This window comes from Haemorhous mexicanus, chromosome 5 (assembly GCF_027477595.1).
Source record: "Haemorhous mexicanus isolate bHaeMex1 chromosome 5, bHaeMex1.pri, whole genome shotgun sequence".
Classification (NCBI taxonomy): Eukaryota; Metazoa; Chordata; class Aves; order Passeriformes; family Fringillidae; genus Haemorhous; species Haemorhous mexicanus.
In genome coordinates, this window is record NC_082345.1 from 64,488,900 (window position 1) to 64,515,607 (window position 26,708).

Below are 26,708 nucleotides of genomic sequence, written 5' to 3' on the forward strand. Positions count from 1 at the left end.
GTGCTTTGGCTTAGATCAGGAGGTTGCTTTGAAATGAATCTCTCTCTCAGTAATCTTCTTTTTCACATTAAGTGCTCTCCACTCCTGTAAGCTTTTCACTTGAATTTAAACCAGAAGATGCACAGCAGGAGCTCGCCTACTGTGCTACATTCACAGGCATGCAGCCCATGGCACCTGTAAAGATCTAGCAGCTGTGGCTGCTGGGTCATCAGCACCAAGAGTTTCACTCCGCAGTCTTCTGATATTGCTAATTTAGATATGAAAATGGTTTAGACCAGAAGGAGCTCAAGCTGGTTTTAACCCAAATCTGGTCTCATGGATGGAGTTCAGGGTCCAGAGGTTGTAGAAAACTAAGTGCACTCCCGGAGTTCAGCTTTCTTTTCTGTTTTGTGGCCACACTGAAATGTGAGCCAAATCACAATGTGTAAAGATAGTCAGAAGATTTCCTTCAAAAGTGTACTCCTGACAAAAATTAGATGCTACTGCAAACATAGTTTTGGATATCTGGAGACATATTTACTGGTAGAAGCAGCTGTATTTTGGCAAATTAATTCTGCCCTTATATATGGACAGGATAAATCAGCCTCTGGAGATAATTTTCTCTCTCCATTGACCACAGAAGGAATCTTGGCGACAGGTTTAGGTTAGATACCTAATGCTCTATGGCAAGCCAGGTGAGCTGATTCTTCTAGTTCAATAAAGACAAAGGAGAAAAGTTACAACAACACTACAAATATCAGAGGAAATGCGCTGGAAGATTAATTCTGCAGTGCACAGCAGCAGAGACCTTTGGGGGAAAGACTAGAAATAAGAAAGTGAGGAAAGACAAGAGGAGTTAAGCTGGCAGTTTGACCTGGATGTCAGCACTGATAAAAACAGCAAGGGAGAGCAAGGGACAGCACACCACTAGTACAGACTGATAATGTCTTTATAACATCAACAGACAAGAGGAAAAAAAAAAGATTTAATCATTCCACAAGTTCTTTCCAGTTCTACCATCTTCATGTTCCTAATTAACTTGTCATGAGGCAAGGAAGTGGTCCCAGGAGAAAAGATCCCTTTTGGTGTCTTTCAGCTGCCTGTCCTGCTGTATGTCATGTTGAAGTCCAAAGTGCATTAGAAATCTGATTCGTTATGCTGACCAAAACTGACAGATCCAATCCAACATATAAACAAAGAAAACCAATTATAATGATATTTACAAGACCCCGGATGGATCAGAATTGTCTATACAATGTATCTTACTGATACAAGATGGCTTGATTCCCAAAGAAAAATCCCATAGAACTGAAGTGAATATTATAACAGTATGTGAAAAAAAAAAAAAAAAAATCCTTCATCCTAATTGCTACTTAATTCAAGTAGCAGAAATATCCAGACAACCAAAACATTTCAGTATTGTAGGCTGATACTCTGATGTAACACACTCACAGAAGTCCTGAACTAATTTATAAAAGTTCCTGTAGTTCCTGCAGGATATGAAAGTAATTTTGAGCAGGTAGAAGGGTATACTTCTACCCAGTACTTTTAGTATCTTCTAGTATAAAATATAATGATGGTGTATCCAGACTTAACTAAAATATCCTGCTTTGTGATGGGGAACTGATGGAGCAATCAGGAACAACTAAATATATCATGGTTCTTCAGGTAAACAAGATGTTGGGATAAATGTTATTCCTGCAGTCAAAAAACTTTCCTGCCTTAAAAAATACTATGAAGGAAAACTGATCCCAGTGAAGTCCATAGCAATATTCTGGTAGCTGTACTCTTCAGATATCACCTGAAATTGCACCAGCTGTATTAAAAAACTTAATGGCTGTTTTTTACAGTGAAAAGGAGAGTCCTGGGCAAAGGACTATTTTATAGCTGTCTTTTACCCTTTTATGATACTTTCATAAAAAAAAAAAATCTTCAGCAACTAGAAATGATACTGCAACAGGTCCAAAAAGCTGTTCTGACTATACTGTTTTAAGAAGTAGGTGTTGAAGTAGTAAGAGACTGGATGTCTGCAAGATGTACTAGAAAGTGGTTTGTCTAACCTTGTGTGGCCACGTTCTCCTAAAATTCATCAACACAAGTCAAAAAAGAGAATCCTTTTAAGATGTTCTACTGTGGTTTGCATTCATTCTAGACTTTTCTCCACTAAGAAAACAATTAATGTAGTATAAGCAAAGGGAATTATATATGCTTTTAAACAGTATAGAGTCAAATAGATTTAGGTTTCATGTCCTACTGTCCCTTCAGCCCTTTCATAGTTCTGCTGCCTATGTGTGGAGAGAAGGCTGGAGAGAGAGAGAAAACCAATTCTGCCTTTTATAAAAGAGCATTAAATTGTGTAGCCAACTGTACAGGACAGTCTATGATGTAATAATGTATGGGTTGAAACAACATATTTGGGTGAGGGCCCCATTTCAGGCTGACTGCACATGATAGCACGTGCACCTACAATCCTGGTCCTTTCTTGTTTGCTTTGGCATTGCACTGGACCAACACAGCAAACACTGATTGCTTGGGGTCTAACAACCAGACCTGCTGACTTTGTGAGGACAAATTTGGGTCCCTAGTATGTGGTTTGACAGCTGTTGGCAAGGCAAGGTCTGAAGGCATTGGGGAATCACAGCCTTTCCTTAGCCCTGGGAAAGGGAAAAGCTAAAAATCTGTGACGACTATGGTTTATTTAAGCACGCCAAAATACACCACATTTATCAGCCATATTTAAAGCATGAAAGATGGAGCAAAACTGGAGTGTTTTTTGATGGCATTCCAATTTATATAGAGTCTTTTAATTATTGCATGTTCTCATTAGCATATGTTCTGAGCGAAACCAAATGTAAGAGATGGAGTCCTATTTGTGTAGTGTGTGCCTGTATTTGAAAATTCAGATTCATATGTAAGGGAGGCTGGAAACAGCCCAAGAAAGAAGACTACTTAGGTAGTCTTCCTGAAAAACACTGGTAAGTATTGTGTTGCAAGAAGAGATGCTCATGTTCTGTCTGTGAATGCTAAAATAGGTATACATAAGGTCATGCCCCTATGTCAAAAAGGGAATGAAAGGAAGAAACAGAGCAAGACATGCTCTAAAAACACAACCATCCTCTGAATCATTCAGTGAATCTGGTAGATGATTTTTTTTTGTCTTTGTAGTCCTTGAGGCAGAGGAAGTTCCTTCCACTGTGCTTTACAAGAAGCTAACTGAACCATTAATGATTAACAAATAAATAATCCTGTCTATAGACAATTATCTTTCCCCTTATAAAGTCACTTCCTCTCTCACTGTAAATCTGCCACACTATTCTGATGGCAGTTTTGATAACTGAGGTCACATCTGAATTTTAGAGGTTAGTTTGAGGTGAATAAATGAAACTGCTGCATGAAATCTAGGACCTTTGGGTATACCTGTGACAACCTGGAACTTGAGATCATTTGCTGCTGGAAGGCTTTAGTGTTTAAAGGCACAATTCACATGAGCCCCAAATAAAGCAATAAAAGATGCTGCCTAGTGTGGCTTTTTTTCCCAGTCATTGTGATGTACACTTTAAAAATGTTTGTTTTTCATCTATTATTTAATAATCTAGTACAATCTTTACTACTGTTCAGGGAGATGTTGTTAGACAAATAGGTTTTTGTTGTCTTTTTATCTTTCCGTTTTTTTGTGAAAGCAAATGGAGTCTCTTCATGCCATTAACCAAAGTGACTTGTAAACAAAGAGGCAATTTAACAGCATCCCCACAGCATTACATTCCTACTTAACCCTGCAAAGACTGTGCAATGTGAAAGCTCAAATGATCAGAGAGTTGTTCCTTTTGCTAGGATTCTAGTAAATAATCTAGTATTTTTACAGATGTGTAATTACACATTTTTGCAAATACATTGTTCAAGATTATAATCCCAAAAGCAAGAAGCCCTTACAACAGACCTTCTATCCAGTCTGCACCTCTGATTGATTTCTTTGCTTTACATAACATTCATTTAGTGGAAGTGAATGATGAGCATTGTCAGAACTGCAGTGTAAACCAGAGCATTTCAAGGAAAGGAAGCAAGACGCAACATTAAAGGAATTTGAGGAGTGCAATGGCTGCTCTGTAGAGCATCAGGGCTGTTTGCATTCATTGCATTTGTTACAAAATATATATTTATTTTCTATTAAATTACCTCCAGCAGTATTTACTACTCTCACAGTTTGGTGTGTTAGTGATCTACCCATCATCCCTTCCCCTGTCCCTCAAATGTACCACAGATTTTTGTTACAAGTAAAATAAAAGTGCCATATAATTCAGTCTGCTTTCTGTCAGAACATTCAATATGTGAGGAAAAATTAAATTTGGGAGTAAGGTAAGAAGGAAACAAGGGTTTCAACTAGCCCTGAGGTCATCCTAGCTCTTCTCTGCTTGCTTGGACAAATTATAATTATTCTTTTTCTAGAATAAGCACATTTTTGCCCTTTTCAGCAAACACACTTATGTTTTAATAGTTACTGCTATTTTCAGCCTTGTATATGCCAGAAGCTATAGTTGGTCATGCCAGTATTCATTAAAAAGTCACATGCACCAACTTTATTTGTAACATTTGTTTACACTTGATGTGATAGTCACAACATTTTAAATTAAATGCAGGATTTAATACATAATTGACACCACCAAATGTTATTTTTACCTACTAATAATCAGAATAACAGATAATGCTCCAAAATGAGGCAGTTCCTTAAAGCAAACATAAACGCTCCTTCTACCTCTGTAGTAGAGTTCTACTGATGAAAATGTTGGTTTTTCCATTTTCTTTTTTCTTTTGAGGAACACAGTGTTATACCAACTCAGAAACTTGCTGCATTTTTATCCTGGTAATGTACAATAATCATAGAATCATAGAATGTGCTGAGTTGGAAGGAATCCATCAAGACCATCAAGTCCAACTCCTGCCCCTGTGCAGGACACTCCAATCACACCATGTGCCCAAGAGCATTGTCCAAACCCTCTTATTTCTGTCAGGCCTGGTGCTGTGAGCACTTTCCTGGGGAGCCTGTTCCAGTGCCCAGCCACCCTCTGTAGTGAAGAGCCTTTTCCTGCTATCCAAGCTGAACATCCATGACTCAACTTTAGGCCATTTCCTGGAGTCCTGTCCCTGGTAACTAGAGTGAAATCAGTGTCTATCCCTCCTCCACCCCTTATGAGGAAGCTGCAGACTGCAATAGGATCTTCCCCCAAGTGTACTTTTCCCCAGGCCAAGCAAACCAAGTGATCTCAGCTGCAACTCATAAGGCTTCCCCTCCAGACCCCTCACCATTCTCATGGTCCTCCTTTGAAAGCTCTCTAATGCTTAATGAGAGCACATAGAGCTGTCATTAAGAATAAAGACCTTTCATACCCATTACTTCACTGAGTTTACTAATTAGTAACAGGTATGTATAGTCTACCAACAGGGAAAAGTTTCTACACATAAATAATGATCTATTCTATATAATTCTATAAAAGTAATTTATAGAATTTATAGAATTCTATATAACTAATACATAAATAATTCTATATAACTAATTAATAGAATTTATAGAATTCTATAAATTCTATATAACTAATTATCTATGTATTCTATATACAGCATGGTCTCCCTCTACTGTTCATTAGCTATCTTTTAGCCCACTCATTTTCCTTTCCTTTAACTGGAAAAAAGCTTCATGCTCTCCACCTTGTCCACATAAGGAAGGACAAAACCCATGCTTGTGTTACTTTCCCAGCAGAAAGCACCAGAAGAGCAGAAAGGCCTTGCTTTTAACAGAAGAAACAAAAGCTTTAATTCCTACCATCAAAGGAAGCAGACCAGTTACCTATCTTAAAACCCAGCAGGCTTCCATCTAAATCACTAATACAGGCATTGCCACCAGCCCTCAGGAGCCCTGACAGCCAGAACATTCCTGCTGTTTTAATGAGGAGGAGTGCAATGCTCCACTTCACCATACAAACCCTCTCCCCACCCAGTTAAATACAATACAGCTATTAAAAATAGAAGAAATAAGACTTACTCAATAAAGTAGACTTCCCCTTTTTCTGTATAAGCCATTTCCCAGTTATCAGGCAGTGGGCCCAAGTCATCATTCTCCTCAGGTTTAGTCTGTTTTGTTATATCCATATCCTCCTTTGCTTCTTCAGGCTGGCCATATCCTGGTGCAGGACAAGGCTGGGTGGTAGATGCCTCACCTGAGACAGCTGTACTCTTCTCTTCATGTTCACTTGATTCTACAAAAGAAGAAAAATTACAAGTTTTGGATACCCAAGGTAATGGTGAAAAATTTACTGGGTGCAAGTCTCTGTGAACTGCAAGTCTTGGGATAAAGAGAAAAATTCTGTTTGGTTTACACAAAGGTTCCTCTGATGATGCATTTTATTTGGAACACAATGAAAGAAAATAAAGGAATAAAACCAAACTGAAACAAGAGACTAATAAAGAGTTCTGGCTCATTCTGTCCCAGGAGTCCTTCCAGACTAGCAGTAAACAATGAGCAGAAGGCAGCTTCATATCCAGCAGCTCTACTGTCTCATGTCTTAACTTCTCAAACTATACTCATAAACACATATATATACACATAAAACAACTACCCCACTGTTTTACTACAGACTACAGATCCTTTTCACTTAAAAATGTATGTGCACTAATTGCTTTGTGTATCCATATATCAAATAAACCAGTGACATCCATCAACTCACAGCAATATATTAACCATATGGAAAGTGGTCGTGATTTCATTGTTGGTATGACCTGTAGGAGGCTTAGTTTCCCAGAGCCAATACTAAATACAATTCAACATGGCAACACTGTAGTCTACAGGAAAGTTCAAGAAGATGACAATTTATTAGATGATCTAACAGTGCACCCAGAGCAAGGAACTATGCAGATACCTGTGTGGAACATGTAGGAAGGTGGAAGACAGCTGGGGTGAAATGTTTTAATTAGTGATGCTTACAACAGCAAGAAAGAAGAGCAACAAAAAATGAACAAAAAATGAACAAAAACTGTTTATAAAGGCCTAGATTTTAATGAACCCACAGAATCAATAAATGTGCTGTCATGGCAAGCAGTGGTAAGAGAGAAAAGGTTTAAGAGAACTAGTAAAGATTGAATAAGCAATGCTAAGAATACAAGTAGAACTTTCTAATGAAAAAGAAAAGTAGTAAGTATAATCAAAGCTAATTTTAATTAAGTCATGAATTTGTAATGAGTTGCTACTTGAGACAGAATTGTACAAAAGGTGAAAACTAGATTAGATTGTTAAAGATGAACACAGAAAAATAACAGCAAGGCAGAACAGTCAGTCTAGAAAGTGGGATATGGTCAGGACATTAGGGCTAACAAGAAAACTTCCTTTAAGTGCAATAATAATAATAATAATAATAATAATAATAATAGTACCACAAGCAGATTCTTTCTACTATGTGGGAAGGAAGGAGAGCTAATAGTTTATGACGCCTGCAAACCCCAAGGCAATTAGTGCTCTTTTGCCTCAGCCATTGCTAACAAACAAACAAAAAAATCACCTGTGATTAAATGAATAACATAATTAATATCAGCAATAAGGCTAAAGAAGGTGGAGTGGGCAGAGAGCAGGTCAGGTGAAACTCAGATGACCCAACTGTTCTCAGCTGGCAGAGCTGGATGAAATGGAACCCAGGGTACAGAGTACCACACAAGCAGACTCATGGAACGTAACAGCAACACCTTCCAGACTTCATGGGGGAAGAAAACTTGGAAAGGACAAACAGAGCCCTGGTTTCAGCAAAATATATATGATTTGGGTTTTTAGATAGTTTTATATTCTTAATTTCTGAGTACTTAAGTTTTGGCTGAAATGATTTGCTCAATGAGGCCATTTTGTCTTTTTGCTAAAAAAATAAATAAAAGGAGGAGGAGGAGGACCCATGAAACTGTAACTGCACATCTTTCTCTTTTTAATTCCTAGGATGGGAAGTAAGAATCAAACCACTGACATGTAAACTCTTCAGAGGTCATAAATATTTGTCAAGACTTTTCAGGAAGAAATTATGTCAACTAATCTTTTTTTCTTTACATGACATAGTAAAAGGAGCTGCTTCTTGGGCATAAATGGTATATACAGTTTTTATGATCTTAAAAAAATTATTTTGACACTGACACATCAACCCTTCAGAACAGCATGAAAAACCCCAGATTCAGCCTTGGAAAGGGTAATGATCTACAGCTCTACATCCACATGCAGCTCATGTTGGTAAATCTTAACTCATGCTCGAACTATGTGGAATTACAATCATTTTATGCTGTTTGGAAACATGAATCCATCTGTCTGTATAATTTTCAAATATGTAAAAGCTTCCTGCAAAGCAGAAATGATGTACAGTCCCCACTTCCCCTGAGAACAGGACAATGTAATAATTGCTGAAAAATTTTTGGGGTGTTTTGTTCTTATCTGTGCAAAGCAAAAGTCCTCATCTCCTTGAGGCATTATTAACAGATCTGTGAGTTGTATTCCTGAGGCTGGCTGCAGCCTTGACCACATCTCTACCACAGGAAGGAAGACATGCAGATTAAACTGAATTTAAGACAAAGGTCACACGGCAGATATGAGCACAACAGAACAAATTCATTTGAGATGAATCACACACAATAACTATTGATCAGCCAATGCATCTGATAGAGAACAGATGTGGTGACTGCTGTGTCCTGGGGTTTTACCATATCTCTAATTTGTGTCCTTCCTCAAGATCTTGTTTTACACAGGTCTGATGGGGTCAGATTCATGATTTTCAATAACCATATTAACAAATACCAGCCATAATGATGACAGAAAAAAAAGGTGAAAATTGTTTCTATTATTTACAGTCTAATTCTTGAAACTTGCCATCTAAACATGCAAGAAGACCTTGTCACTTTATTCCTTTATTTTAATGCTGCAGATTATTCATGCAGGGAAGTTAAAAAACTTAGTGTCTTCACCCAAAAGAACCAAATAATATAAACCAAGTAATATCAGAAAAGAAAAAATAATAGAAATGTATAGAGTGGTTTTAGCAGTTCCGAATAAAAATATTTCCTATCTTTATACCCTTATTGTATCAAATTGCTAATTTTTAAATTATGCACAGAAAGAGTCCATCCTTTTAAAATAACTGTTGAATACAAGAGTAGTTAAACTCATTTTTGCCAGTATATGTGAATGTGTTTTCTTGTAAAGATATAACTTTGCAGCCTTGGAGTTTCTCCCTTTCCCACAGAGCTGGAGCCATATTCAGGTCTTGGTGCTTTTGTATGGAGGCATTGCTCCCACTGACTCCTGACACAGTGAGAGCCAGGAGCTGACCTGGGCAAGGAAAGCAGGAGTCATGGAGAGCACAGGCTATTCTGTGGGTCACAGGAAGTGACTTAGTTGTGATAAATTGAGTTTAAAGAACCTGGAAAAATCAATGGATACCAACTTTGGTGTGTTTTTAAATTTTGTGTGTATTTTAAATGTGTGTTTGTGGAAGCTTTGTATGCTGTTTTCATGCCTCTGGCTGTCTCTGCTCTGTAATAATAAAACAATAAGCTCAACATGTTGCCTGGGTCTAGCACAACTTGCATGGTGATTGATGGCACTGGGACTCTGGTCTTTTGTTCATTCCTAAGGCCTGGAATGATAATTTTGAAACTTTATGTCATATCTTATGCCTCAATTAATTTGAGCCTGACAGAACTTCATTCTCTGGGTGCAACTTATCATTGCTCAAGTACTGTCAGAATAATGCACATACATAAGCATGCTTTCAATGCTAAAGTGATTCTTCTGGAGTTTGGATGATAAACTTCATCAGTCAGCAGTGGAAAGCAAATGTGACATGACCAACACAGTGTCAAAAATACTGATGCTGGTTGTAAAGGAGACCGACTCAATCCATTGCAGACATTACAGTGACAGCAGTAAAAACTGCTGAATGTCTGACAAGTTTCTGGTTACTATTTGATAAAAACTCTTTTTATCTCTTTGGTCAAAGCATTAGTTTTGCAGACATCATTAATTTAAACACAATGTCTGTCAGGGAAGTCTTTTCAGGTGCAATATCTCTCACCCAGTAATGTGTTCAATTGCATTAAGTGTAAGAAACCCAATACTAAGTCTGGACTTGCCCATCCTAACAGTTAATCTATAGATTATGTCTCCCATATGTTTCTTGGCAAATAGTATAGTTCTTTATTTAAAGTTAGCCATTTAAGCTCTTCTGTATCTGTAGGCTGAATTAATAATTCCAAACTGTAGAGGTGATCCCCTAAAATGTGTACCTAAAACAGCTATGATCTCTTACACTTTGAAATTTCTTTTTTCTTCTTATTTTATACCAACAGAGCAGAGACAAATAGCTCACACAAAAAAGTAAGACGTCTAGGCATATAATTTACTAAAGATGGATGAGATAAATCCCATCTCCCACATTATACTATTTTGTCCTGAGAGAACTTGATGCAGGATGAAGGACTGAGAGTGCTCCATCCTAAAAGGGCCAAAAGCCAAAGCACTGAGAAAAATTCCTAGTGGCTTCTGGGCTGAGGCCAGGTGCCACAAATCAGAAAGAATAAACATATTGGGCAGACAATTATGGTCACATTGTCCATATACAGCTGTCTCAGGGAAATCTGATGTACATGAAGCAAGGCATATGGAAGGTATTAATAAAAAATTGCTAAAGCTCAACACTTGCACAGATTATGCCAACAGACACTGAAAAGTTGCTGAAAATTCAGACCAAAAGCACAAAAATCTCTGTAAGCACAGATATCACGTAATTGGTCTGATAAGGATTGGTTTCTTTTCTTCAGAATCGTCTTGGATCTGTTACTATTTCAACTTTGTGGTCCTATGTGTTAGAGAGGTACTTGAGTTGACAGGCTTGGATATGCAGTTAATAAGCCATTAAATTGCTGAGCATCTATAAAAAAATGAATCAATGTTTCAGATGTCCCAGGAGCCTTATAATTAATAAAAGCCTCTGCCTGGAAGTGAAGTATTTAAAATAGAACACTCTTTCTAAAAGAATTGGCAATAACAAATGTCCTCCCTTTGCTGATTCTTTATAAAAACTAAAATGCTCTCTCCACCAGGAGTTTAAAAAGAAATAAATTAATTAAAATATTCTGGTTTTCCTGATTGTTTAAAGACACAAACTGCAAATGCACTGACATTTTAGAGGTGACTAAGCCTCTGTCAGCTCACAGAGAAAATGACTGCGGTAACAGGGTCTGTGGGAGCCACACTGCCCAACAAAGGCAACACAGCATGTATGTACAGAGCTGCTTTGCTACAATCCCCAAAGTCCTCAATCAGTGTAACTGAACAACAAAACACTGCTTATAAAACCATGAGAGCCAACACAGGCACTGCTTGTTCTGCTGGCCACACCAATAGGATTTACCCTGGCAGGGAGAGGAGGGGGAAGAGGGGGTGGGCTGTCTTACACCCATGCTCGTGCATTTCATTCTGTTACACAGCACATGCCAGCGCCTGCTTCTTGCGTGCTGCCTAGTCATTGTTCACACAGAATTTGCCTGGGAGAAGCATATTATAGGTGTAGAATTCCAGGAAAAATGCAGGTAAATATTGCCTCTAGATCCACTTGGAGCTGAAACATATTGTCCTGGAAATTGCTCCTCAGCAATGGTCTCTCATGTGGCACATTTCGAATAACTACAAAGAATGATCTTTCTAACGATTTCTACAACACAAATCAGAGATCAAATCCTGCCTCTGCCTCTTTCACTGTGGAAGTATCCTGGCAACAGCAGCAGTGCTGATGTTAGGAGCTCCATCCTTTCCTGCTTAGCTGTGTAGGAAGGGCACTAAGTGCCAGAGAAATGCCAACAGATGCAAGCTTGTGTGGCAGGGATGAGCAAGGCTTGTGCAGCATGTGGTTGCAGTGGCAAGGGAGCAATACTGCAACCCTTTGGAGAGCCAAGGGGAAGAACCAGACCCACTCTCACCCCACTGCTCCTGGACACCCCTGGTAGATGGGGATGGATTCTGCACAGGAATTTTCCCTTATATGCAATGTTTAGCAACAGCTAAGTAAAAGCACATGGAAAAATCATCCTGGATGGGAAGAGATCAAATTCAGCATACTTTGTAATGAAGCAGGAATTAAAAGGGTATATATAGACTTTGCAATATGAAAATCCTTCTACAGAGCTTATTGATGAGGTAATAGATTTTTTTGTTCCACAGTAACCTATACATTTAGAGAACTTGCAATATTTCATTTTATCTTCTCATCTGTGAATGTCACTAGACTTCTACTTCAACAATCTGAGTCTCTAAGTTTACCAAAAAGGATTCACAGCAATAATTCTCAGCAATATAAAAATCTGAATTTTTTAATTTTCTACATGAACAAAACCAAAATAATTTTTAAAATACTGTTTCAGGATAAGAATTATTAAGTTCTGTAAAACATTGTCATGCTGAGAGGTGGAGAGTGCAATTGATTGCCTGCTTCAGAATAGGCTGGAGTGCTTTCACTCAAGATACCAGTCAGTACACAGAACCCCTTTTTTTTCCTGAAGCACTGTGATCCAAGAAGTAAATCAAAATTGTCTTTTAGGACTTGACATCTGAAACCCTTATCAGCTTTATGCAGGCTCTGAAACATTCCTGAAAAGTGTCCTCCAGATGGTATTGCCAGGTAAGTTTTAATGGCACTGCCACACTTTTGTTAATATGGTGACTTTAGTCTTCCATTATATTGCTAAGTCTTCACAATAATTTACAAAATTTCATTTCATAAAGTGCTGAACAATCTTGTGTCACCATTTGAGAACAAGACCCAAAACACAGAGACTATTTATCTGAACCAATTGCAGTTCTCTAGACTCCCTCTATAGTCAACAGAGAGGAACAGGCACTTGTGAATGATTTCCTAACATAGAAATCTAAACCAGGTCACAATCCATGCTCAGAAAGATGGTATTTTTCTCTTTGGTCTATGAAGAGGGTTCAAAGAGACTAGTTCAGAGACAGAAATCTTTACAGTAGCTGAGGTAAGTGAGATGACTTCCCAAAATAGAGGTTAAGTAATTATTTTTAGGCTTCAGATAAATCCTAATACTCAAGATTCCTGCCTTTCCCTCTTGCATGAGCATCCTTACCTGAACATGCATATTCTCACTGCAGAAGGAGGTAACTGAGGACTCTGAATAACAGAAACTCACTGCAAAGTAAGAAGGAAGAACAGACCTGGTGTTACTGTCACGTCATTGCCATTGACCACAGGTCTTTCTTCCTCTTCTTCCTCTGGTGGTTCAATGCCTGTCTTCTCCATATTGCTCACAGATTTATTCCTTTTGCGTTTGCCTTCAGCCCCAGGAGTGGCACCTGGGAGGATCTGGTCTGTCACATTTAACAGCAGCGGGGCCGGTTCTGCGGGAGGCTTCGGAGTGCCGTAATAGTTGTCTGCAAAGAGAAGAGGAATAACCCATGAGATTGCAGAGATGCACAGGCTGCTGCTGCTTCTTTTGTCTTAGACTAATGGATGTGTGAGGTAGGACTTGGCACATCAGCAAAAATAAAGAATAGTTCAAAATGTTTTCTGCAAAATTGAATGTTTACCTTTCCTGAAATGGTAATTAATTTTCTCTGTGGAAGCACAAGTGATCCAATCATGACCACAAACAAGTGTCTTATTAATAATTTCTGAAACTATAACAGGTTAAGTTTACATTCCTGGCCAACAAAATATGTTTCTGAAACTATAACAAGTTAAGTTTACATTCCTCTCATCCAAATACCTGCCAACCAGAGCTGTTCTCTTATTTGAAATCATTAGTTAGGTCAAATTAGTTTTGCAACATTTATGCCACAAAATGAGAGTTTCTTAAGGATCAAAATTATTATGAGAATATTGATTATTTATTATGTTTTGTCATTTTCACTCCCTCAAATTATCTCACCTGCTTAGAAAGTAAATAATCATCCAATGATTCAGAGATTTGCAGTTTTTAGTAACACTTTCACTATCTTGTTTTTCATATTTGTCAAATCTTTGCTATTCACGATTTCAAAATTTGTAATAGCTAATGCTAATATATTTTCAAAGAAACCTTTGAAAATAAGGTTGAAACCTTATGCTCCAGGGCTTAACATTATCTCCAAGTACTAAGGAATTCTGAGAAGACTTAAGGTGGCTGACAGATTACCCTCTATTTGTGTCTCCTGAAATTTCTGGCAACTTCCTCTGAGTCGTCTACTTTCTGTCAGAAGGATTATTAGATTAGGTGGACCACAGTCCCATTTTATCTATCAATATCTGTATGTTTGCATTTCTAGCACACCTGATCTAAAAATTAGAGTCTTGCTGATACCACAAAATTTTCATTAAAAATATGGTTAAAATAGATTAGTAAAATAATTAAAATAGTTATTTCTAGAAAGAAACATAAGTAGTATGACAATATTATGACAACATTATGACCATATTATTATAACCAAACTTAGGCATGACAAAAATAAATGCTTATGTTACACATGCACAGTAAACCATCATGAAATTCATTTTGCAGGCAGAGTAAAAATTATTACTGGCACTTGTATTTCTGTGTGTTCCCAAAGACTTACTATGTTCAGCCACATGACCAACTCAATACAGGCAAGTAACTGGACAGCCTTGTGACTACTGAATAATCAATGAATTCTTCACAGCAGTTTAGCAAAACAATATTAAAAACAGATGTTTCTGTAATTGTAACACACAGTAAAAATGCACTGTGTTAAATGACACTCATAGTCACTCTGGACTTGGGCATGTTTGAATAGAACTTTGGCTCACTGCAGATTTTCTTAGGATTTTGTGAGATGGCAGCAGGTTTAACCAAGAGCCCCAGCAGGGCAATGAGATGTGGCTCTGCAGGGGTGACAGTGGGAGCTCTGACTGCCAGAGTTAAAGCAGGGGAGCAGCATTTGGGCTCTAAGAGGAAAAAAGGAAATCTACATTATTCCACTCACAGAGACCGTGCCTCCAAAAAAATGTCAAGACCAGATCTGTTGGCAGTCAAATTTCTATGCTCTGACAGTATAGGCTGTTTTGAGAATATCTGGAAAGCAACAGTGCTCAGCTGGAAGTTTACTTTTGTATTGCTCTAAGATCATGTTACCTTTATTGGTGAGATTGTGTGTCTGTAACATCCCATACTTTGGAAAAAGGATTCCTCAATTAAAAAAGCTCCCTGGCCTAAGCCATTTTACCAGTTTTAATCAGTGCCTCAGAGGCCTTAAGCTTGACAAAACTTGCCAAATATGCACTGATTTCCACTGATTCCATAAATATCAGAAGATACATCCCAGGGATATTGTACTAGTGTGACACAAACTGTGAAACTAAAGCACAGTACCTTGGCTTTCTTTACCTTGTTCTTAGTTTTGTCATTGTCATACAAAATTGAGTGCAGTAATAATTAGCAGTAATGCTAATATCCTGAATAGTAGATGAGGTGTTTTAACTGAGAGATGCTCTCATGTTATTTTAAAATATTAGACACTTTTTCACTTTGAGTGACTGTATGCATTCGTGAGAGACAGAGATAAAATTCATACACACAAAAAAAAAAATCTATGAATATCACATATATAAAAATACAAGAAAAAATTGCACACATACGATCGGGGGCCAAAGAGGATTTAACTCATTTGATTTCAAACTGAAAATACTGTATAATTTCCAACTTCTGTCCTACAACATCAAACTTTAGATGTACTTTATGATCCAGTAACAATTGATTTAATAGTGAGTTTAAAATTATTTATTGCTAGCTACTTCTTGATCTATACCTCTAATTCAAAAATATGCAGAAACAATGCAAATAAAAATAAGAAATTATACCCATACTGATACAATCAGCGTGTCATTAAAAAATTAATTAAACTCCAATAGAAAAAATATATAGAGTGAGAGATCCAGCCATTTCAATGAAGGAGCAATGCTCCATTACAGAAAAATTAGAATCAATGTAAACTGTATCTTTTATCAAGAACAGATTCTCAACGTCCTGAAATTACTTACTTAAGACTTGGGAGATTAGAGATGATGGAAGACTCTCACAAAACCTTGGCAAATGTCATGTCTAAACATAATATAGAGACTAAATGTTTAAAAACCATAACTTTTATTGCCATTAATTTTTGAAAATCTCTGATCTCTTTTTCATCTTTCCCAAACAAGGGGAAGAGTCCAACAGGTTATTGTTGAAACACTAATCATAAGGTACTGAAATTCATTTTCCTGTAGGTAAAAAAAAAGAACACCAAATAAACAATTTCAATTGCAGTTAATTTTTAAAGAGGAATTACTAAAAAGAAAAAAAAATTAAAAAAAGAAAGTGGACTAGAAGAAAACATATATCCCATGCTCACTGGCAGTCCCAAATACCAGCAGTTAGGATTTTTTGTAAAAAAATGAATGGAGCACAAAACAGACAACACCTTTATAGCACTATACAAAATCACATAGTATCCTCTCTTTTGTATGCTGCCTGCTGTTCTGGTACTTGCCTCTCAAAAATTACATGGGGGAACTAAAGAAGGGCAATTAAAGCTTGGAACTGCTTAAATTGATTTTGAGTTTTTGCTTGGAAATGGGACAACTGAAGGGGGATATGGCAGATATGTATAAAAACAGGACAACCCTGGGAAAGTGCCTAGAAAATCAATGAATGGATGCTTAGCTTCCCACTACTTGAGAACAAGAGGATGCCCAATGAAATTAGCAGGTTTAAAACAAGCAAAAGAAGTGGGGTGTTTTTTACACAGCACAAGAGAATAGTGGCATTCACTGTCAGATGCTGCCAGTATCATAAATGCAGTCAAAAAGCAATTATACAAAGTCATAGAAGAAAAAAAGACTATGAGAGCCTATCAAATGTAAAGGTACAAATTCTGTATCAAGAGTTCCACACAATCAGATTGGTAGAGTGCAGATTGTGACTCTGCATGCCTTCCCTGTTCTTGTATTTTATGCCTTAACATCTCACAGGTCTCTTCCAATCTAGGTGATTCTGTGATCCACCAAGGGGCAGTACTAGAGACATTTTCCCTCCATTTGACTAAGTGCAGCTGCTTTATTACTCAGATTCCTCCTTGCACTCAAAAAAATGTCAGTATACTTACCTGCCCCCCCTGCACAGTCAAGAGGTCAGTTTAAACCTAAGTGAAGTTCTTTGTGCTGGGCCTGAATCAAAGCTTCTGTGCACACAGGCAGTGCAGAAAAAGCACCTCTGCTGAATCCATCTGGCTGCTGCTCCTGATTGCTTCAGTGCTTCCAGCTGCTTCTGAGTGCAGCTGACCACTGGAGATGGTCTGGCCTAACCTATTTGACTTGGCTGCCAAAGCAGCTTGGAAGCTGTGGCACAGTGACAATTACCAAGTGTCCCTTGCCACCCCTGAGCTGCATGAACCCTGATCAGCACCCTGATTCTACAAGGAAGAGTCAGACAAATTAATGGGTAGCCTTGTTCTGATGACAGAAACCAGATCAGGAAGTCAGAAAGTCACAAGAAGCAGAAAAATGAGGAAATAAGGAGGAGGAAACAGCTTATTTTTTTCCTTAACTTTAGTTCACCTGTGTCAGGTTGTAGTAAGACTTTTATTTTATCGATGAAGTGTTTGATGGTGAAGCAACATCCTAACTTGCTTCCTGAGAAAAGGTAAGACTTTGAGGAAGAAAAAAACGGCAGAGCACTTGGGTGGTAGCAAAGAAGCAGAAAAATCCTGATGCTGAAATGATAACAAGACTCAGTTATACCAACAGTGCCTATACTGATGTGCTCAACACCCAGTGATCCCAGTTGCTGGGCACAGTTATACATGTGTCCCCCAAGTCGTGCTCTACTTTGTGCTCCATTGCAGGGACTGACCTACATGCATTTTCCTCTGTCTGGCCTTCCCAGTCCCTCTCCCTTTCTGTGAAGAAAGATCCAAAATGCAGCATAGTTGGACATCTTCTCTTGCCATCCTTCTGGACAGAGAAGGGAGAGGAAGGGCTTTGTGCCAGGTCTGCACTCCAGGCTGTGGAGGAGGAGGTGCTCCTTTAGTTCCTGGGCCAGACCAGCCTGAGCCATCAGGTTGTGGAGAAAGGGGACCATTGCTGAGAGCACCCTTTGCTCCTGAAGCTCCACTGATCTCACATAAGAAATAAAAAGCTCTAGTTTAAAAAGGTATTATGAAAAGTTAAAATAGTGATGAGGAATTAGGAAATTATAGTAAAATGAACAACCAGACAGAAAACAAGAGGTGTGCCAGAGCCAGAAGCTTTTTGGATGAATACTTCCAGCTGTGGTGTGACTCACATTCTGAGCCCAGAGCAGAGACACATTCCTTTTCACACTTATTTTTAGAGTGAGATGAAACAATACCCAGCTAGAAATACACACCTGCCTCTGCTTATTCAGCACACTCATTTATATTGATCTGTCTTTTTTGTTTATACAGCTTTGAATTGCTGAAGTATCAGTCAAAATTGTGTGAGTCAGCCACAACTCTAGGAAATGAAAGACAAACCTTATTTTTCAGTTATGAGAACAACTGCAAATGTTATGACGAATGTTAAACCTCTACATATTTGCTTTTGTGATCACTGACTACTGATAATAAATTAAGGGGAAGTACTCTGAAGTCTAATTGCTGCCTAGATTGGAGTTACATTTGATATTTTAATAGTTCACAAATACATATGGAAATGTAATAGGTTCTAATGGTATAGAGAGTTTTAGACAGGCAGAAATCAGCTTAATTTACAATAAAAATAATTATGTGAACAAATATGAATATTTTCTAATTTGATTTAAAGAAGATGGCTGAATTTATTTATGACTAGAAGCCAACTGCATTCTGCAAGAAGCATCTGCTCATGATTTATGTCTGTTTATAATCAGTATCCAGATGAAGACTGGTGACAACTGGTGTCCCTCAGGGGTCCATATTGGGAAAAACAGTGTTTAATATCTTCATCAGTGACACCACCAGTGGGACAGTGTGTACTCTCGGCACGTTTGCAGATGACACCAAGCTGAGTGGTTTGGCTGGTACACCTGAAGAACAGGATGCCATCCAAAGGGACCTGGACAAGCTCCAGAAGTGGGCCCATGGGAATCTCATGAGATTTAACAAGGCCAACTGCAAGGTGCTGCACCTGGGGTGGGACATCCCCCGTGTCAGCACAGGTGGGGGATGAGCAGATCGGGAGCAGCCCTGCCAAGAGGGACTTGGAGGTGCTGGTGGGAGAAAATCTGGACATGACCTGGCAATGAGCACTCACAGGCCAGAAAACCAGCTGTATCCTGGGCTGCATCCAAAGCAGGAGGAGGGAGAGGATTCTGCCCCTCTGCTCTGCTGTCCTGAGGCCAGGCCTGCAGTGCTGCACCCACCTCTGGGATTCTCTGCACAAGAAAGACATGGACCCGTTGGAGCAAGCCCAGGGGAGAGACAGAAAAATGATGGACCACTCCATCATTTGATGGATCAAATGATGGACCACTCCTGTGAGGACAGGCTGAGAGTCGGGTTTATTCAGCCTGGAGAAGAGAGGATTCCAGGGAGACCTTATTGCGGCCAGTCAGTACCTAAAGGAGGCTTAAAAAGATGACTTTTAGAAAAACCTGTTGCAATAGGACAAGGGACAATGGTTTTAAAGTAAAAGAGGGTAGATTCAGACTTGATAATAAGGAAGACATTTTCTTATTGTAAGGACATAGAAACACTGGAAGTTTTCCAGAGAGGTAACAGATGTCCCACACCTGGGAACACTTAAGGTCAACTTGGACAAGGCTTGAGGAACCTGATCTAGCTGAAGATGTCCCTGCTCATTGAAGTGGGTTAGACTAAGGGAGTTGGACCATCCTTTCTCAAACTATTCCATGATTCTATGAAAATCAATGATTTTTTCATAAAAAGATATTTATTTTTTTTAATCTTAACCTGCTTTGGAGTCTGCAAATGAACTATTATAGTCTATATTCACTCTATCTGGCTCTAAGTGTTTAACTGATGGAGTGTTTAATTGGAATTAAGCAAAGCAATCATCTTCCAGGAAGTGCCTAAAAAAAAATCTTCTTTAATGACCCCTAGCCTGCAAGCCCTGGGACATGAAGCTGATGTCTGCTGCTGTCCACACCCTGTGCACTCTTGGCATGTAAGTTTAAGTGTAGCTTTCTGTTAACCTCCAAAAGACAGCAAGAAAACAAGCTCATGGTTTTGATATTGTTTAGGGCAGGCCCAAACACTGGCAGTATAACCAGCAGGGTAAGACCATGTGAGTTTGGTAGTCTTTCAAATATTTTGTGAAGTTTTCCTGGACAACATATCCCAGGAATAGGTGTTGCAGACATCTTTGAAGGATTTGGTATTAAACCATGGAATTGTTAAGACTGGAAAGGACCTCTACTATCATCAATATAACTGTTAACACAGCACTGCCATGTTCACATCTAACCATCTCCCTAAGTGCCACAACTACAAGTTGATTGAACATTTTCAGGGATGGTGACTCAAACACTTTCCTGAGCATCATTTGTGTGCAATGGATGTCAAAGACAGGAAGGAATTTCTATATGCATGGTCTGTGAACTTCCATGAACCAAGCATGTGGTATCACTGTGCACACACATCACTTTGCCACAGAGGTATGTCCAATCAATTGCCATCTGCTTGTGAAATCCCTTTATTCTAACATTTCTGATCATCTGTATATGTAATTTAGAGCATTTTTTGTATGCCTGTTTTGCTCTGCAGTAAAACCACACAAGTATAGAATATTCTAAAATGGAAAAATCCACTTCTCTGCATTCTTACAACCATCTTATAAAATTCCTAAAGAGGAAGAGCACATATATTTTGTTAAAATATAATTAGTGATGTATTTTAACAAAATCCAAGACAATTACCACCTCCTTAAGGAAGTCTGGCAAACTTCTTTTCACCCACTCACCCTGAGTAATTTATTTTGACGGGTGACTATACTATAATTAGGGCCTTTTTTTAATCTTTGCTGTAAGGTTGGGTGAGTAGATTTTGTTCTTGGGTTCATACATTTTCATGACGGTTTTGCAAAGCTGCTTGATGGATTGAAGTTGCAGAACTCTTACCGTGACTCCAAAGAAAGTGGAATTAAAAAATGAAGCCTTCTGAAGCATTTTGATTTTAGATTTACATTGGTATTATTTTTACTCGTGGACTTCTGTCATTAAAATGGCAAAGAAATAGGAAAACTTGTAGTTCAGATCTCCCAGAATTTAGAGGAAAAAAAAGTTACTAAACATAGATTCACAATTATGTTTTTAAACAGTGGCTTTTAACTTCTATTGTGTTCTCTGAAATATTCACAAGAAAAGCTATACTTTTACTATGATCTTTCTGGCTACTTTTAGTTTCTTTTAGACAGAAGACTGAAGGTCCTGGAAATGTCTTTGCTCTTCTCTTACTAACTAAGCCTTTAAATCCAGATTTCTTAGTTCTCTGAGCCTTGCTGTTAAATTAAAATCTGAATTAAAAACAAAGATTAAAATTTATTTACTTTGGGAGTGCTGTCTGGATGAGTTACACATGATACACAGAACTAATTCCATACTTGCTGGGTATTGACATCCCCAGGGTTACTTGTTACAAAGTCTGGTTTTTTTCTCCTTTCTATTTCTTAACTGCTTTGGGCTTCAGCTATAAATCAAATTACTTGAAAGAAATACTTTCTGGACATCCCAGGATTCTGCTAGAACAGAGGGGTCAGAGTTATTTCCAGGTTATTCCCAAGAAACACTTCAGCATTCTCTGGCAGGGGCTAACCAGCTGTTTCCCAGGGGCAGGGGGACATTTGATGCCTTGTGCTGCTGTGCCTCTTCCCCAGGCTGAATTCTCATTTGGGTTGGTCTCTGCAGCTTCTGGTGACAGACATTAGGAAAATATGTTAACTTCTGTGTCAAGTAATGACATTTTAATAGCTGGCTTCAGGATTGTCTATTCATCTACGTTAAAATTAAGTCACTAATTATAGCTGTGGATTTTTGCCCAAGAGTGTTCTGGCCCCCAGTGAATGCAATAGCAGAGGAAGTTTCTAAATTCACAAATGCAGTGATGGAGACAAGATGGGCTGTCAAACCTTCCAACACGACAAAACTGCTGTTCTCTTACTGTTGGACACCAACTGCCCCCAATAAGAGCACCTCTTTTCCATCCATACAGACAGGGACAGACTTTATAAGTAAGGATGTACAAGCTGGGTTTGTATTTCTTAATTGTCATTTTTCAAGATAAATATCAGTAGGAAATGAATTTTAGTAACAATAAGGTGGTGTTAGAGTACACCTGATATGTATAGGACATGGTCTGATTTTGAAGGTCCCCAAATTAGGGCATATATAAGCTAGTTCTCATATTTAAAATGATATTTTCCTCAGAGATATCACTTCAGACTTAAGTGTATTTCAGATAGTTCAAACTTCTAAGTTTTCTTCATCACTGTTTCCATAGTTCCATTTTACATAGCTGCTTTTCCTTTTAATTATTCTTTTTTTCTCCCACCTTTTTAAGTACTAGGGTGGCTTTATCCTATAAAGACTCTGCATTCCTTAGATTTTGCTAATTAATCTTTTAGCTGATTGCCTATCTACAAATTTTGGCACATATGCAAGACTAATCCCTAAAGCTCTGTGTTAGAGTACAAGGAGCAAGTAGACAACAATTTCACCTTTACAAAATCAGGTACAGCCCAGACTGTTTTCATCATCCCTTTAATTTCTACCAAGACGAAACCAGGTGAGCAGATACAATCCTCTTGAGCACTAAATCTCTCACAGTTGGGAAATAACAGTTCTCCTGTCAGATGTGGGAATCCCACGGGTTGAAGGTATAAATACCTCTCAGATAAAGTAACTATAAACCATCCTGTGTTAAGTCCAGGTGGAGGTGGCTACACAGAGGGACCTGTCTTGCTTTAAGATTCCTCTAAGATTAAGGTTCTGACCTTATTTCTCCCAAAAATTCTTCAAGTTTGTATTTCTTTCTGAGAAGCAGAACACATCAGTTTTAGATAATGGCCTAGAAGAGGGAGGACTGCTTATCAGATGCAGCAGAGTGCTCCACACACAGCACATCATCACACATCTCCCAACCACCAGCAAATGTGAAATGACCTTCAACTTTCATAATTTGATCTTCTGCTGAGCACAGGGTACCAGAAGTGAAAGATTAGACAGACCTCTTGAAAAGGCTACGCCTACGTACTTAAGGAAAATCGTGGACAAAGAGAAAGGACTGAATAATTAATACAAAATTGAATTTGGACTTCAAAAGCAGGAATCACAAAGGTATGAATGCAGGCTATTGGAACAAGACTACACAACAATACAGCTTGATAAATACATTAGTAACTGTTTTATAGTGTTTTGCACACTTTAAGCAATCCTATCATCTGACCTCATCTTCGAAAAAGCAGTAGTATAATCTGAAACCTCTGCTTTTCCAGAAAAGAAACATGGTTCAATCCCTCAACAGTGTGTTCTTTGCTGCAGCTAAGCACAGACACCAAGACACTTCTTCCCACATCACTTACCATTTTTATTGTGAGTTGTCTGGATGGAACCCTTGAGTAATGGCCTGTCCCTAAATGTGTATGATCCCTAAGTGATATAAAAAGTGGGTTTTTAGCTAATTTCACTTTTCCTGTTTAGAAGTTCAGCATCTAAAATAATGAACTCTCTTCTCCCATCTGCCCTGGTAGCAATTTTAGATGAGATTAATTGACCTCTTGAAGTGTACTTGGGTTTTGGTTGTTACTTTAAAAGAAGGTCCAGACACCTTTAAGCTTGCCAATTTTAGAGGACATGAGCCAGACCCTTAATGATGAAGGTCCCAACACACTAAATCATGCTATTACTTTCTTCCTTCATTTAAAGATTTAGGCTAAGAAGACTTAAAAAAAAAATTTCTGCTTCCCTTTGTATATTTTATATATTATGGCTAAGATTTTTGTAGAAGCAAAAATTCTTTGCCATATTAGAGAACAGCTTGCGGCAGAGTCCCTCCCTTTTGACAGTAGTGCCTACATGGTTTTACACCCTTACAAATTATCTGGAAAGATGAGAAAAGTCTAAGAATACTTCTAGACAAAATTTCATCTAGTTCAGTCTGGGCCACAAATGCATGTTTCTGAAGGATCAGAAGACTTAAAAAAGAGAAAAAAATTATATGTCTAGGGGAAGTTATTATGTTAGATGAAATTTATTACTGATTAATGCAAATCAGAGAGCCATTTTGTTGCAAATTACTATTCTTTCTAGAGTGATACTGGCATTGCTGCAGACATCTCACTGTATAGTAGCAGCTCTTCCTTCTGCTAAATAATAAGCAAAGTTAGAATCATTCACTGAACTAAAGGAATCAAATGTCATGCAGTGCTCATCATGAGCTTAAGAACTTTATTGCAGGCAACATTGGCCCAGACTTTTTAAGGAAAGAAAAGATGTTCTAACAAAAGCAAGTAAAATTATAAGCTTCCTATAATAACATTTCTACAACTGCATTTCAGTTGTACAAATTAACTATATTTCTGTAGAAGGTGATATGAAGGAAAGGATGTGCCAAGTTTTTCAGATGAAGTTTTGGTTAAAAAATGGGAATGAATTTCAGGATCATGGAGTAATTATACTAGAAGTTTCTGAGAGACTTCCCATATGTTAAATCAATCCACACTTACACAGACCTATCTGAAAATGCCACGTGCAGGGCTAGGTGAAGTTTATTCAAAAATGATACTGCAGAGGTCTTACAGTCATGAGAATTGTGTGATCAGTCTTTTGCCTGACATAAGAAGCTGGATTAATGCCCCCAGCCCAGGTTTGTTCACTACTGTGTCTCCTTTTTTTTTTTTTTATAGGACTTTAAGCTTATTTTAAAAGCTGTGTTTATAGACACCTTATACATTTTCAAAGTGGCATTTTCTCTGTGTTATAGCTGGAAATCTGTCTCCAACTGCCTTGACAACCTCGTGAAGATACTCTAGACTGTTAATTTCATCTGACAGTTTCTTCAAACCTGAGGAAGAAAAGAGATCCCTGTAGTCAATCAGGTTTTGTATTCATTTATTCAGGTTGCTACTAGAGAAAGTTATCTTGCCAATTGGAGAGGTACGTAGGGAATCCTTTCCTTTTGAGCCTAAAAAGCCTCTGCAGATTGTCCTGGATAGTCATCTTGCACAACATGAATAAATCAAATGTTCCCCATTGGTCTTTCCTTAAGGAGTTGTCAGAATAAATAAAAATACTTCTCAGAGACTCCCACTGATTCCAGGTACAAAAAATAAACAAACAAACTTAAAAAAAAAAAAAAACAGAGAAAAAAAACAACATAGATTCTTTTTTTCATCAACAGATTGTTATTTTGCCATATTAGTGTGAATCATCAGGTGTTTTTTAAAGTAATTTGAAATTATAAAGCCAAAATACTAAGCCATAACTAAAACCTAATGGAGGCTCTGTGTTCCCTGTTTTCCTTAAATCCAGTGGCATAATTCTTTCTAAAGTGGTAGTTTTTATCTCACTATTCTGTCTACCACCTTGCTCCTGAGATGACTGAGATATAGAGCTTTACCTTTCTCATGTGAGTTTTAATCCATAACTTTACTGCCAATGAAGTCTTGTGCTACAAAACCACATTTTAGCTCCTCCAAAGCTCAGTTACTACATAAAGATCTATGATGAGGCAATCCACAACCCCAAGAATCTGTCCTAAAACCACACAACCTGCCAATGTTAAAACACAAATTTAAGCCAGGGAGAAAAAAGAAGGTTTATAAACTAATTATTTTTGAATCATTCAGAAAATTTCTGATTAGACACAAACTAAGGGATATTGAGAAATGAAGTAATTGATATCACCTGGGGTGAGTTTATCACACATTAGTAGGAAAAAAAACCAAACCAAAAACAGGGAAAGAAAGAGTTTTGAAGTTTGTAATAAAAAAGCTTGATCATGCTTGAGGAGTCTTTTCTCCTAGTTCTTGCTCCTAAGCTGTATAATGAGGCATTCTGCCATGCTCTTCATCAGGCCCCACAAATTACAAACTTCACAATGTCATTCTCCCAAAAGAAGGAATGGAGGGTCACCTTCAGGAGCTAAGCCACCACTGGGAGGGCAAGGTGAGACATTAAATAAACTCTGACCTTCCACTGATTCTTTTCTTTGGACATGAGACAAACAAGAAAGTGTCATAACCACCATCAGAGCCTGGACATTTTGCCATTTGGCCAATGCTATCACTCAGTCTCTGAGTGTGGACTGCTGGAGACATAGGGAAAAAATAGGTGCTTTCCATTCATTTATTGACTCTGACAGAATTTAGGCACCAACTGACACTTTGGTCCCAAGGTCATGGAGGTCTCTGCATGCCCAGTACTGCAGAAATGCAGCAGCTGCCAGTGCTGACTGAATTGTTATTGGAGTCAATGGTGGCAATATTGCCCTAAATTTACACTAGAAAGATACAATAGAAATATTGTTTAAAACAGTGAGATTTGTAGATCCATCAGACCAACAGCAGTCATAAAAAAATGAAGAGTTTTCATTTTGTCTCTGAAAGATGATATCTAATAACTGCCTGAAGGCCATTAGACAAATAATTAAAAACAGAAGTAAAGTAAATGAGTTGCTATTCACCAGGTTGACTGTGGGGGAAAAAAACCAAAAAGAGGTAGCT

The 26,708-nt window shown here is 38.1% G+C and overlaps 1 protein-coding gene across 3 annotated transcripts in view; it reads right to left on the minus strand.

Moving 5' to 3' along the window:
* The window catches only part of MAGI2 (membrane associated guanylate kinase, WW and PDZ domain containing 2), a 697,971-nt gene that overhangs the window by 226,877 nt on the left and 444,386 nt on the right, over window positions 1-26,708 (minus strand). For all 3 annotated transcript variants that reach the window (XM_059847430.1, XM_059847429.1, XM_059847431.1), the window contains exons 4-5: window positions 13,217-13,432; window positions 6,014-6,227 (exon numbers count right to left, since the gene is read on the minus strand). In XM_059847430.1, coding sequence (XP_059703413.1) covers window positions 6,014-6,227; window positions 13,217-13,432 — 430 coding nt within the window. The remainder of the gene's footprint in view (window positions 1-6,013; window positions 6,228-13,216; window positions 13,433-26,708) is intronic.